At 43.2% G+C, this 14,583-nt stretch overlaps 1 protein-coding gene across 1 annotated transcript in view; it reads left to right on the forward strand.

Moving 5' to 3' along the window:
- Nucleotides 1-14,583, forward strand: part of THADA (THADA armadillo repeat containing) — a 579,731-nt gene that overhangs the window by 276,341 nt on the left and 288,807 nt on the right. Inside the window, exon 28 of the mRNA XM_044289288.1 lies at nt 13,202-13,333. Within this exon, the coding sequence (XP_044145223.1) occupies nt 13,202-13,333 (132 nt within the window). The remainder of the gene's footprint in view (nt 1-13,201; nt 13,334-14,583) is intronic.

A 14,583-nucleotide genomic window follows, 5' to 3' on the forward strand; every position in this document is an offset into this window, starting at 1 on the left:
TGTGCTGTCTGAATCCGAACCTCCGTGCCGCAGCCCCGCAAAAATAAAGATATGTCTTATTCTTGTCCGTATCACGGACAAGGATAGGACTGGTCTATTGAGGACCAGACCTTCCGTCCCGCAAAATGTGGAACTCACACAACTAGTATTCGTTATTTGAGAATCCACCAAACACAGTAGGGCCGTGTGCATGAGGCCTGATGGAGATGGAATATTGAAAGAGGACCCGTCCCTTCTCCTGACATGTCTGTTTTAGTAACTATCTCATTCCTCATGTAATTCTGGTGCATCTATTCATATGACTCTGTTGTACCATTCCTTTTTTATTCCTACTAGAAGTTATGAATGAATTACTAGCAGTCTAAAGGTCCAAATGGGTGTTACCAGTTGGGGGTGTGTCCCTGCACAGTCTGACACTGGCAGCGCCGATGGGCTAGTGTGACACTGTGGAGGGACACACTCCCAGTTAGTAATACCTATCTGACCTTAGATGCAAAGTGTTGGCAATTCCTTTGTAAACTTTTAGTACGAGTAATAGAGGGATGACACAACATAGAGTCATAAGAATAGATGCTTGTGAATGGCTTTTACATGGGCAATTCAACTAGTTACTAAAACATCCATGTCAGGAGAGGGAATGGGTCCTCGGTATTGCTCTCTGTATATCAATTACTTTTGTTTTTCAATGTAAGTTCTCAGTTTTAAGAGTTGTCATGTGTTTCATAAAATAAATGGGTTGCGAGAAATGAAAGGAACCCATCAGGATACTATGGCGCTGGAAACACACGTGCAGTTTTTAATGCAGTTCTTTTTTTTTTTTTTAAAACAAAGCCAGAGGATTCCTTCCTTTATATCTCCCATTCTTTTTGAATTCACATGGGACATTGGCTTTACCGCTTGACACCCGTCTTTTGTGCAGTAAATCTAACAGAGCAACTAGAGCAATGAATGGGGAGATCTCTGGATCCATGTGAGGTGCAGGGCTGGTTCTAACTCTTAGAAAGAGATTGTCATGTACTATATGATGTCCAATTTTCATTTTTGACTAATCATAACTCCTGTAAGAATACTGCCCAGGTGACTGTCAGAGACTTTCACCCCACCCAAACTGTTTTCATATCGCTAGCCAAGACCCAATAGCCCAAAATTAGATGTTTAATATGTCTACATTTTTGGTATACAATGACTAATGCAAATTGAAAAAAGGCTAATAATGTAAAAAAAAAAAAGCATAAATATATTAAAAATTATATGAAAAGAAATCTGATTTATTCATGAACAAAAAAAAACGCTGAAAAAAGAATCACGTCTCGAGCCCAAAAAAAAAAAAAAAAAAAAAAAGTTATAACTATTCAAGTAACTCATGTGAAAAACAGCAATGTCCAGCCCATTGACTATAATGGGGCCCGGCGGAGATCAGTACTTTTCCAGGCAAATCCTGGCATATTTTGCGGGATATCAGCCAGATCTCCACTCGACACCATTATAGTCAATGGGGCTGGTGGGCATTCCAGTAAGATCCTGCAATACCGGATCCAGACAGTTTTCTGCTGGTACTAATGACGAAACCACTAACAAACTGGTTTCAGACTTCGGGGCACCCTCATCATGACTGTTATCGATGGACACATTCTCTATTGTAAATCTGTCTGTTATCCGATTTGCATACCTCCTTCCCAGAATTCCAGAGGAGCAATGTCTGGCCTATAAGCTTCCTCACACCATTTAAGACGCTCTCCATAAGGAGACATTGTATGCCCCAAATCCTTGCCTATTGACAGTCATTGTCGTATCTGAATTGAAGCCCTTCTCCACCCTTCATTACAAGTTTGCCCCTCAGCTGAACCTGATGCATTAAAGGGCACCTCTGAGAGTATAAAATGTCCCCTCATATGCCGGGTCCCCCACATGGAATATACTTACCCCACTCCCTGGGCCGCTCCTGATCCCCGCACCGCCTCCCGATGCTAGGGAGGCTCTTCCCCGTCTTCCATTGGCTGCTCCCCCCGACACCGGATGTTTTCATCCGTGCATGAGGAGAAGCAGCAACTGCGGTGCGGGGTCCAGGAGCAGTGCAGTGTCAGTATATTCCATGTGGGGGGCCCGGCATATGTGGGGACATTTTATACTCTTGGATAACCCCTTTATTATGGAACATGCTACTGTTGTACATGCAAAGGCCTCTGCCCTGTGGGGTCCGTCTTAATATTACAGTGCAAGATGTAATAAGGGAAATTGTAGGAGCTCATTAAGGAAATCTCAAGAATGCTGGAGAATCTATTAATTAATAAAAAGTTAGATTCTTGAAGACTTCAGTCTCTAGAAGTTCCACCACTGACTCTGGGGGAAAGAGCTTGAGTTAAACTTCCAGACTAAGCAGGATCCAAGTAACGTGAGACAGTGTGTTGGGTCAGGAGCGGCGAGGGCTTGAAAGATGATTATTTTGTGGTGAATGCAGTGTTTTATACTGAGCCAGCAGTCTATCAAAAAAGAACCGTGTTGATTGAGGTCAGAGATGTTTTTTTTTCTCTTGTGAATTATTCTTATCTAGTGGTGAAAAGTGCAAGAAATGTAGGACCTGGGCGTCCCTGTGGTCATGACATTTGCAGATTTAATCCCATAAACCTGCTTAGGGTTAAACTGCACAAGCTGTAATGTGTGAAATCATACGTGCTTCTGAAATGCTAAATTCTGTGTGTCTGCAATGTCAACCAAACAGACGTTATGAAAATAGGAATTCTCCGGGGCTTCATCAAGCTATGAGAAGCGGACCCTGCACTTCAGCACCATCTGTGTAACTTTAGACATCCATCATTGGGCCTGTAAGACGAGAATCCCTAAATGAAGAAGTGTTGTGTGAAATTATTTTATCGATTGTAGCAGTGGCATGCTGACGCCCAAATAAGCTTATGTAAGCCCCTTTCATTATAACACTAAACTTAGTTTTCTACCTTCAGACCACCTTGAAACAAGTTTGGGTCCCCATAAGATGGCAGCGCTTAAAGTTATTTGTAAATGTTGCCTTTTGAAGTTCTTATCACTCTCTTACCTTATCTTTGTCTTTCTTTTATGTTCTTTATGTTCTTCCAGTATTTTTCTTGTACTCGACTCCTGCCTCTTTTCTTGTCCACAAGTCTTTTACCTTTTTTCACTTTCCTTTACTTTGTTCCTGTCCCTTTCTTTTACCTTGTATCTGTTCCTTTCCTTTACTTTCTCCTGTCTTTCCTTTACCTTGTTCTTATATCTTCAGCTTTTTCTTTTCTTTGCCTTTTTTTGTTCCTCCTTTTTACCTTGTTCATGTACCTTCCCGTAGCCTGTTCCTGTCTTTTTCCTGTTCCTGACACTTTCTATTACCCCTTTACTTTGTTTCTGTGCCTTCATTTTACCATTGTTCCATTTCCTACCCTTTATCTTGTTTCTGTCCCTTCCCTTTACCTTGTTACTGTCTCTTTTTATTACCTTGTTTCTGTTCCTTTTATACACCTTGTTTCTGACTCTTTCCAGTCAAAGTGTATTGTCCATGCCAGGTTACTGCAGCTCAGTTTTATTCAAAGTGCTAGTTCTATTAGTGAAAGCTGCAGTTATTAGGTAATTAATTACCTATTTTGAGGACAGGCCATCAATACCAGAAGTCTGGAAAACACTAAGGAAAGAGACAGAAGGTAATAGAAAAAAAAAAAAAAAGGAAAAGATTTCTACTGAACAGAACTACTGACTCACAGATGATAGATAACCAGTCAGTCCCATCATATCTTATCTGTGACCACTACAGTGAACCTGATGTTGTTGTTTTGGTCATTTTGTTTTTACCTTGTTTTGGTCTCTTCCCTTTTCCTTGTTTTGGTCTCTTCCCTTTTCCTTGTTTTGGTCTCTTCCCTTTTCCTTGTTTTGGTCTCTTCCCTTTTCCTTGTTTTGGTCTCTTCCCTTTTCCTTGTTTTGGTCTCTTCCCTTTACCTTGTTTTGGTCTCTTCCCTTTACCTTGTTTTGGTCTCTTCCCTTTACCTTGTTTTGGTCTCTTCCCTTTACCTTGTTTTGGTCTCTTCCCTTTACCTTGTTTTGGTCTCTTCCCTTTACCTTGTTTTGGTCTCTTCCCTTTACCTTGTTTTGGTCTCTTCCCTTTACCTTGTTTTGGTCTCTTCCCTTTACCTTGTTTTGGTCTCTTCCCTTTACCTTGTTTTGGTCTCTTCCCTTTACCTTGTTTTGGTCTCTTCCCTTTACCTTGTTTTGGTCTCTTCCCTTTACCTTGTTTTTGTTTACTCCTTATCCTTTTATATGATTTTTAAACACAATAAGTGCTGTGCTGAGAGGGTAGCTGCTATTAATTTTGAGGTGTGAGAAACGTGTTTACCTACAAGGTTGGCTGTTGCAATAAGCATTTCAGGTTGTATACTCTATACCTTATAGTGCACTGACCCTGTAATGAGACCGGCTGACAGGACTGGCCCTGGTTATGTGTTGTGTTTATACCTCCTTCTCCAAGATGCTTTTCATTAAGGTCCATTTTAATTAGCTCACTAAATGGATTCTGTACTGCAGAGAGTTTTGTGTTCTTTAAAAGGCTATTGGTGTACTAATAAAAGAAACAGATTACACATTGCCGTATTCAGCTTTATGTGCTGTGTTGCTGGCCACGTTTCTTCCCCTACGGTGTTCTTTTTTTTTTTTTCTTAATTGAATGACTAACTAAAAGCGTCCAGTAACTCACATGGCAATACTGTGTTCCTTACTGGAAAATGCTGTAGCATCTGTGACCAAAAACGGAGTGAAGCTCTGCTGGGATGTGTCCTTCATCTTGAACATAGCTGCAAGCTGCTTCTTGTATTGTCTCACTTTTACTGATGGTCGTGCATGAAGTGTTAGGACGTCGTGCTGCTGCTGTGGAGAGCTGGCGGCTCCATGGTGGAGCGGGGAGCAAATAGTTCCCTGCTTCCCTGCAGTGGCCTCAGTGTTTGGCAACCGGGGCGGGTCCTTTCTCTGCCCCCCCCCCAATACTTTAAAAAATATGTACCCCCTCACAGTATCACAGTAGTTATGCCCTCATTGTGCCCTCTAACAGTAGTTATGCCCTCTCTGTGCCCCTTTCACAGTAATAATGCCCATTGTGCCCCCTTCATAATAATAATAATGCCCATTGTGCCCCCTTCATAGTATTAATGCCCATTGTGCCACCTTCATAGTAGAAATCCCCATTGTGCCCCTTCACAGTAATAATGCCCAATGTGTCCCCTTCACAGTAATAATGCCCACTGTGTCCCCTCCATAGTAGAAATGCCCATTGTGCCCCCTTCACATTAGTAATGCCCTCTGTGGCCCCTTCACATTAGTAATGCCCTTTGTGGCCCCTCCATAGTAGTAATGCCCTCTGTGGCCCCTCCATAGTACAAATGCCCTCTGTGCCCCCTCCATAGTAATAAAGACCTCTGTGCCCCCTCCATAGTAATAAAGTTCTCTGTGACCCCTCTGTACTAAAAATAAAAATAAACAGTCACTACTCGCTTTGTCTGAATGGTGGAGCGAGGAGAAGTCTTCCTGCTTCACCATTCTGTGCGCCGCCGGCCTGAGGGCAGGGAGCTGAGCGGTGAGTGACAGGTCCCAGCTCCCTGCACTCCAGCAATGAGCGCTTCTATCTGTGCTGTGGGCCCCGACACTTGCCCGGGTATGCCAGGTGCTGACTCCGCCCTACTAAGCATGTAGGACTTCTTAACATTTTTTTTATTTTATTTTTTTTATTTAAGATGGCCTTGATCTGCTAGTTTATTCTGGCGTGTGGATGGTCGGAACGTTCTTATGAACAAGCCAATTTTCGATTGATTGGCTGCATTGTGGCCGATCTTAGTTTTCTGTGTGTGGGCAATTTTAGACCCACTTGCTCCTAGTAGAGCGTATGACAAGGGAGGAAACATCTTTAAATGTTTAGGTGTCGATTGTGCCGATCGTCCTTTAACGACAGCTTTGTTTATTATCTTTCTTTATTTGAGGGTGGTGCTTCCTGGTTACCATTACCGGCGGTATTCTCTACGTTTGCTTGTTTTGTTCATTAGTCTTCAATCAATCAGTCAATCAATAAAGATTTATTGGCAGGTCTAAAATTATACATTAGTATTGCCAAAGCATGTTGGAAATAGAGGTTTGAGAAATGGGGACACACCCGGGGTCGGTGTATAGAAGTCCGTGGCAGTTGTCTGGCAGTAAAAGAGCACATCACTTGGAGGACTGCAGCAACGGCCGGCCATCCTGTCATAACGCGCTTATTTTCCACATCATTGCACTCGCCTGTATAGAGGAATTTAGAAGCAACACAGATTGACAGGACGCTTTCTTTCTTTTTTTATTTTTTTTTTCTGTTTCAGATGGTGTCCTGTGATGACAAATGTCTTTCAGGGTCTCTGGATTTTGTAAAAAGACCGTCTGTCTTCTGTGCGTTCTGTATGTTATGTGCCAGGCAATCCGCCTGACAGTTGGGGGGAGCAGTTTTATTAAGCTCGGGAAGGTCAACAATCCTGCAGGCTCCTTTGTAACCGGGGAGAGCAGAGCACTGATTTATGTCTTGAAGTTCAGAGAGTAAAAATAGTTCCATGAGTGTGAAAAGTGTTGGATGTGGGACTGGGCAAAGCAAACAGTGAACTTCAATGCAAAGCAAATATCCTGCTCTTAGGTTTCTTAAGCAAATGTCAGGAAAACCAGAGCATCTGCCATTTTGTTTTCTTCTACCTTACTAATACGGTATTAATACGTTTGGTGAATGCCAAAGTGCAGCTTTAATCTAAGGATTTATGGGCGGAAAATGTTACAACAGGGCTGGTTTTGGTATAAAAAGGTTATTTCAAAGAGTTCAACCCAAGCACACAACGAAGACTGTGATGACCATCCCGATACCTCTGGTTTACATTCGACGTTTTTGACAAGTATGGATGATTAAAACATATACAAAAGCTTTTATTGTGTGGTGAAATAACACGTGTGATAGACCACAGCAACTTATCGGACATAAATTTCATCTGACGTTGTTTAATAGCTCAGCGCCGGAGTTTGGACAAAGTTTTTAGATATCTTCCACCCATCACCCAACCCTTACTTATCGGCAATCTGCCACCAGCAACCTCCCTATAGAACTGTTTGCATATACAGATAACTGTAGTTCATCTGATTAAGGCTGGGTTCACACCTGAGCATATTCGATAAGCGCTTTTTACAGGCATTTTTATCGGGCGTTTTTGAGACGTATTTTGGGGCGTTTTTGTATTTTGGAAACGCGCGTAGTACGCGTGTTTGTGTGATTTAACCACAGAGGCATCCAATGAAAAACTGCCACAATACGTGCGACAATACTCCCCAAAGAAGCTCCTGTACTTCTTGTGGCGTAGGGTGTTTTACAGCGCGTTTTTCAGCGCTGTAAAACGCTCAGGTGAGAACCATGCCCATAGGGAAACATTGGTTTTTGCCTGTTGAGCGTTTTACAGCGCGTAGGAACGCGCTGTAAAACGCTCAGGTGTGAACCAGGCCTAAGGGTCCATTCACACGTCCGTTTTTTTTGTATTCCGCATCCGTTCTGCAAACAAAAAAGGGAACGTATATCTGGATAGGAAAAAAAAACGGATGTGTGAATGGACTCTAAAACGCTGTTTTCCTTTAAATGATCCAAGGCTCTGTTCCTGAATTATGATACTTTTTCTTAATATGCAAATTAGGCTTTTGGTGCAGCAAGGCCGTCACCATTGCTCTTGTTGCACCCAAGCTCCACTCCTTTCTGTGGCCAGCTCCTCCACTGCTTGGCCCTGTCAATTAGAGTAGACAGGGAGGGGCTCGCCACAGAAAGGAGTGGAGCTTGGGTGCAAAAAGAATAATGGTGACACCCTCATTGCACCAATGACCTAATTTGCATATGAAGAAAAAGTATCATAACGTGGGAACAGATCCTCGGATCAACATCAACAAAAGCAAAACAGCATTTTAATCAGGGGAACTACAGTTATGTGTCTGCAAACAGTAGGATAGGGAGGTCGCTGGTGACAGTGTTGACATGTTGGGGGTTCCTCTTCTACCATGGTACTCAACAGTGTCTATAAGGTTTCATCACTCTGTTTTTACATTACATTAGAAGCAGGACCTCTTCTTTGTAAATGGTCCTGATGCGGGTCTTTCCAAGGCACTATGACTGAAGCACCAGGAATCTGAAACAACATTCTGGTCAACTGGAGACCTTCAGTACCAATAAACTGGGATGGAAAATCAATAGAAACTTTACAGCCATAGTTTAAGTTTTCCTTTAGGAATAGAGCTTGGGTCTTCTCCGTTTTAGACCATGGTTCCTGTGATTAAGAAAAATATTTTGGAAATGAGCCTTTAGTTAATGGTAAATGGAGAGGTATACTAACAGGCTGCTGTCTGGGGTTAACATTGCATTCAGTGGTATACTTGGGACGTGTTGAGATGAATGGGCGAAAATGTGAATGCAATAACCCCAAGTATAGCTCCTGTACTGCATGAGAAAAAAACTATCGAGTGAGCAAAGCTACCTTTCAAGACTAAGTTCTTCTACAAAGTGTATCTAAGATAAAAAAAAAAAAAAAAAAAAACCTGTGGATGTAATTTTGGATTAGTGTTGCATCGGGTTTCAAGGTCTCGATACTTTGACACCCGGTTTGGTTCGATAGTGAGGTTACCCGCTTTTCAGTTCCTATCAGAGAACATGGTGTGTGCACAGTGGAGAAGGTAGGAGGTCGCCCTTCCCTTCCCACTGTGACGCGGTTGGCCACTACCACCAATGAAAACGCTGAGTTGGCAACTCAGGGAGGGAGTGTAAAGCCGCCGGCCACTGCGCCAGCATTGAAAATTAGAGCGAGTGGAGGGTTGAATGTGAGGAGGCAGTGTCGGTGATGGAGAGAGGATGGGAAATATTCTACACAGACGAATGGAGGGTTTCGCTGATCTGCACTACGGCCAGACAGCAGTATAGGAGAACATTGGGGTTAATGTTGGCAATACTTGAGATAAACAATGCGGTCACTTATTGTTAATGTGAGGCACATAGGGGGAGATTTATCAAACTGGTGTAAAGTAGAACTGGCTTAGTTGCCCATAGCAACCTGTCAGATTCCACCTTTCATTTTTGACAGCTCCTTTGGAAAATAAAAGGTGGATTCTGATTGGTTGCTATGGGCAACTAAGCCAGTTCTACTTTATACCACTTTGATAAATGTCCCCCATGGTGTTATTACTTTAGTACCTCACATTAATAGTAAATGACCCCATCAAGTACCTCCTCATATAATGAGCAACATGGGGCTAATGGGTGAGGTACATAATGAGGTTACTTAGTACTAATGTGAGGCATATGGAGGTTCAAAATTAATGCCATATGCCTCACATTAGCATTAAGTGACCCCATCAAGTACCTCTTCACATAATGGGGTTAACGTGAAGTACATGATGGGGTTTTTTACTATGCATATGAGGCACATAGAGATCCAAATTGATATAACCATGTTCCTTACATTAAAGGGGTTATCCCATGACTTATGTAAAAATTGAAAAACTGGTCTTTCTAACAAAGCTAGGACCAGCCCTGCACCTCACATGGATCCAGAAATCTCCCCATTCATTGCTCTGCTAGGTTTATATCAAGCTGACAGCTCATGGGGAGTGTCTTTTCTGCTGCAGCTCAGGGGGCGTGTCCCTGCTCTGCCTATCACAGCTCAGGAGGCAGTTGAAGGATGAAACTGAGCATGTGCGGCCATCTCGGTGAGCAGGTCAAAGAAAAAGGAAAAAAAAACAACGAACTGCAGGTGGTGCTACACCGATTTTCATTGAATAACTCAGTGGCTATGCAACATTTTTAATTACATTCAATTACAAAAGTATTAAGATCCAGGTGCTGGTTTGACAACGGCAGAATATTTTTCGTGGGACAACCCCTTTAATAGTATCTAACGCCATCATGTACCTTTACCCCCATGTTGTCCATTATGTGAGGAGGTACTTGACGGGGGTTAATGTGAAGCATATGGTTTTTTATCAATTTAGACTTCCATGGACCTCACATTAATATCAAGTACGGGTACTTTCTCACATATTGCGCAATCAATACTTTGCCAAAAAAAAAAAAAAATACACATTAACCTTATGTTGCCCGGCTAATAACTGTGACTTTATGTACAGGTCTACACTCCTTCTCCCAACATCCCATACATGTTCTGTGTTTTCTGGTGACTCAAAGGATCGAGCATGTTGAACGTTACTGTGCCTGATCCTTTCCCTTGACACATGCACAGAGAACGGCAGCTAGTCCCTCATACATATTCAATTTCAGCAGGACCAACCCATCTTTAGTCTAGTGTGTATGGCCACCTCTACAGTCCCTGATTTCTGACTGTTCTAACAAACCATGGTGATTCCAGAAAGTCAGGGGCGGATTGGCCATAGACCTTACAGGGGAATTTTCCGATGGGCCAATGCCAGGGGGCACTCAAGCCCTCTTGATGGCTGCATACCTGGTACTAATGATCTGATGCGCAACAGCCGTAGGGGCCCTCCTGAACTCAACTATATTACTGTCCTCATGACGGTGATACAGTTTAATACTGTGACTGGGCCGGCAGTATTTTGTGCTGCCCTGTGCTATTTGGTTATGCCGGGGCAGTATTCTGTGCTGCACTATGGTATTGCAGCCCTGCTTACTTCTGTTGTCCCTGCCTACTTGTTTTGTCCTGTCCTCTGTCAATTTGGACCCACCTACATCATGGGGCCCCTTTTAGGTTTTTGTCCAGGGAAACTTTAAGTTCCCAATCCGCCCATGCAGAAAGTGTTGTTAGTAGTGTTGAGCGAACTTCTGTTTTCAAGTTCGGTGTACAAGGTTCGGGTTATCTAAGAATTCTGTTACTGATTTTGCTACCACGGACTATAACTTATGGTCCATGGTAGCAGAATCCATAACGGAATTCTTAGATAACCCGGACCTTGTACGCCGAACTTGAAAACAGAAGTTCGCTCATCCCTAGTTGTTAGTCAATGCATTGTTTCTAATGTGGGAGTCATGGCTGATTAAGTGCAGGGACTGAAAAGTCCTGATGACAAGTCACCTTCTGTATCGTATTGAAAGCTGCAGCTTTTCTTCTAGTCATGACACTGCCTCATTATTCAAAATTATTAGTCACTGCTTGGTGAGTCTCAGAGGCATTTGGAAAATATCTGCATCCTAGATCACACATGGCATTAAATCCTAGAGTAGATTTGAAGAACATCTACATGGGACGTCTAGAAATAGCCACGACTGACAAACAATACGGGGAGGTTTTTACTTTTAAACCATGACCTCTTTTAGAGATCACTATATCCACAGCCAGTGACCCAGCGTTATTAATTAAGTGGATTATGCCATGATTAATGTCAAAATGAAATTTTGAGATCATATAGTACAATTTTTCTTTAATATGCAAATAGGTACCTCCCGAGGAAAGAGAAGCATCTTGCTAGCATCACCTTGTGGAAGATCCAACTTTCCATTAGGTTTTGGGACATCAGGGAAAATGACTATCCATCCGTAGACCACTGTCTTGGGATGCTTGCCCTATGTCAGTATGGAGTGAGATTCTGGGTGGCCGTGTTATGCCTTGGATGGATTTTAGGCAGAGTGCTAGGTCTCCTTAAAGGGGTATAACCATCTCAGACAATAGGGGGCATATCGCTAGGATATGCCCCCATTGTCTGATAGTTGTGGGTCCCAGAGGCTATCTCGTAAAGGCAGCCGACAAAGTCCCGGAAGGCGCACCCTCCATTCATTTCTATGGGCCCGACGAAAATAGCTGAGCCAGCACAATGTGCTCATATTGACTTCTATGGGGAGATTGCTTGGTGGTGGCCAGACCTTGGGAAACCCGAGGTCCTCCAGCCACCACTTTCCCCAGTCCATTCTCAATATAGGTACAGGTCTCCGTAATGGGACCCGCACTTATCAGACAATGGGGGGGCGTATCCTAGCAATATGTCCCCATTGTCTGTTAGGAGACCTAGCACTCTGCCTAAGATTCATCCAAAGGCATTACATTCGGCCAGCCAGAATACCACTCCGCACTGATGAGGGGCAAGCACCTCTAAACAGAGATATGCCCCCATTGTCTCAGATGGGAATACCCCTTTAAGGAGACCAGCTGTGCATGGAAACTTATAGGCAATTCTCCATGGTAAAATAATATGCAAAGAGGTACCCCCCAAAGAAAGAGAACCTTATGGAAGTGGCTCCCTATGAGTTAAAATCTGACTTTTTAACAAGCCTTGGGACATAACAAGGCATGTTTGGGTAGGCTATTTTACTTTATGTCCCAAGGCTTGTTAAAAAGTCAGATTTTGACTCCTAGGGAGCCACTTCCATAAGGTTCTCTTTCTTTGGGGGGGTACCTCTTTGCATATTATTTTCCCTTGGAGCATTGCTTATAAGTGTCCATACACAGCTGGTCTCCTTAGAGCTCATGTACACAAACGTATTTTCTTTCTGTGTCCGTTTTTTTATTTTATTTTTTGCGGACCAAATGCGAAGCCATCGGAAGTGACTCCGTGTGCATTCAGTTTCTGTATGTCCATTCCGCAAAAAAATAGAACTTGTCCTATTGTCTGCATTGCGGACAAGGATAGTACTATTCTGTTAGGGGCCAGCTGTTCCGTTCCGCAAAATACGGAATGCACACGGACATCATCCATATTTTTTTGCGGATCTATTTTTATTTTTTATTTTTTTGCGGTGCGGGGGCGCGGCACTGCGGATGACACACGGTGTTCTGTCTGCATCTTTTGAATAGAAATCAATAGGTCCACACACATTTTGCACAATTGTGAAACGGATGCGGACTCATTCATACGGTCGTGTGAATGTAGCCTAACAAAATGAAAACCAGCCCTGAGCCCCTATTAGAGGCTTCTGAGTTAATAGATAGGGAGAGCGGGCGGTCCCCAGTTCAGAATGTAAGTGTCAGAGTGGGTCTCTCGATTTGGAGGTCCACATGGAAAGCCTATTATTATTTAATAACTGTGTAATACTTTATTCTTCCTGTGGGGGCACTGCAGGGCAGTGAGAGAGTGGATCTGGAGAAGAAGAGAAGGGTATCTGATAAGTACTGAATGATGTGCGGGAATGTATGTACATAGAAGTTTAAAAAAATATATTTCTAATACTACATTTGATGACAATATGCAATTTTTTTTCTTGCAGTCATACAGGGGAACTGAAGCTTCACCCCAGCTTGTACCTTTTGCTCCTTATCCTCAGTAAGCTGTACCCGTCTCCCATGGATGGCACCTATTCTGCACTCAGCATGGCTCCTTTCATCCCATTTATAATGAGGTAATCAGTAATATATGATGTTAAGGAGAGAGATATTTCAGCAGAAAAACCTAAAGGAGATACTATAAGACAGGAATATCCTAATTCATTGGTGAGGCAAAATACCCGGTGGCGTAAGATGCTACCAATTTATTTAGAAGTGCGTGACTCTTAAAAATGTAGTGATGTCTGTACTCCAGAAACGGAATCGTATGCCAGCTCGCAGCTAGCTTGCATTTTAGATGTAACTAGCTGAAGGACCCGGCTTCGCTCGGGTATATTTAGTCTATTTAATTTAATTTAATGTTTGTGTGTGTCGGTAAAAGATATCAACACTATCCACTATAACAGTGACATCTACAGCACACCGCCCAAAACAGTGACCTCCACATCCCCCCACTCCTTAACACTGACCCCCCCCCCTACAGTGCCCCATCCCTTAAAATTGGACCTCCACAGCAGCCCACCCCCTTAACTTTGACCTTTACAGCAGCCTTCCCCTTTAACAGTGACTTTCACAGAATACCACCCCCTTGACAGCGACCTACACAGGGGCCTGCCCCCTTAACAGTGGACTTTACTGGATCGGGGGCGTGTCTCCTTGAACAGCTCACTCTAAGACAGCGGCACTGTACTGTCTGAGTGTGAGCTGCAGGGAGAAAGTCACCCTCCCACCTCTGCAGCTGACAGAAGTAGATTTTTACCTTCATTTTTCCAATCCCATTTGGCTTGGGAGAGGGCGTGGCCTAACCAGATCGGGGTGTGGCTTAGAGGGACCTAGAAGTTGATTTTTAACTTCATTTTTTCAATTTTAGTTGGCTGAGGAGTGGGAGGGGGCATGGCCTAACCGGATCGGGGGCATCTCCTTTTGAACAGCTCACTCTAAGACAGCAGCACTGTGCTGTCTGAGTGTAAGCTGCAGGGAGAAAGTCACCCTCCATCCCACCCCTGCAGCTGACAGAAGTTTATTTTTACCTTCTATTTTTTCAATAGTCTTTTGGGGGTGGACACATTGTGGCAGGGGGCGTGTCTGGGCTCCTTCCCGCAAGAGTCACCAAAATAAAGCCTGTTTAGGTTGATAACCACACTTGTCCCAGATAAATTTTTTTTTAACTTTTACTACCATTAATTAAAACACTTTCCTAAATATAAGTGGATGTGAGCAAAAACTAGGTTAAAAGTATCTCATGCCCTGTCAGTTCTGAAGCTTATTGCTGCATCTGCAATGTCAGTCGGGGGTGCACTCCCCATGCCTTCACATGCTTAGCAGA

The sequence above is a fragment of the Bufo gargarizans genome, chromosome 4 (assembly GCF_014858855.1).
Source record: "Bufo gargarizans isolate SCDJY-AF-19 chromosome 4, ASM1485885v1, whole genome shotgun sequence".
Lineage (NCBI taxonomy): Eukaryota > Metazoa > Chordata > Amphibia > Anura > Bufonidae > Bufo > Bufo gargarizans.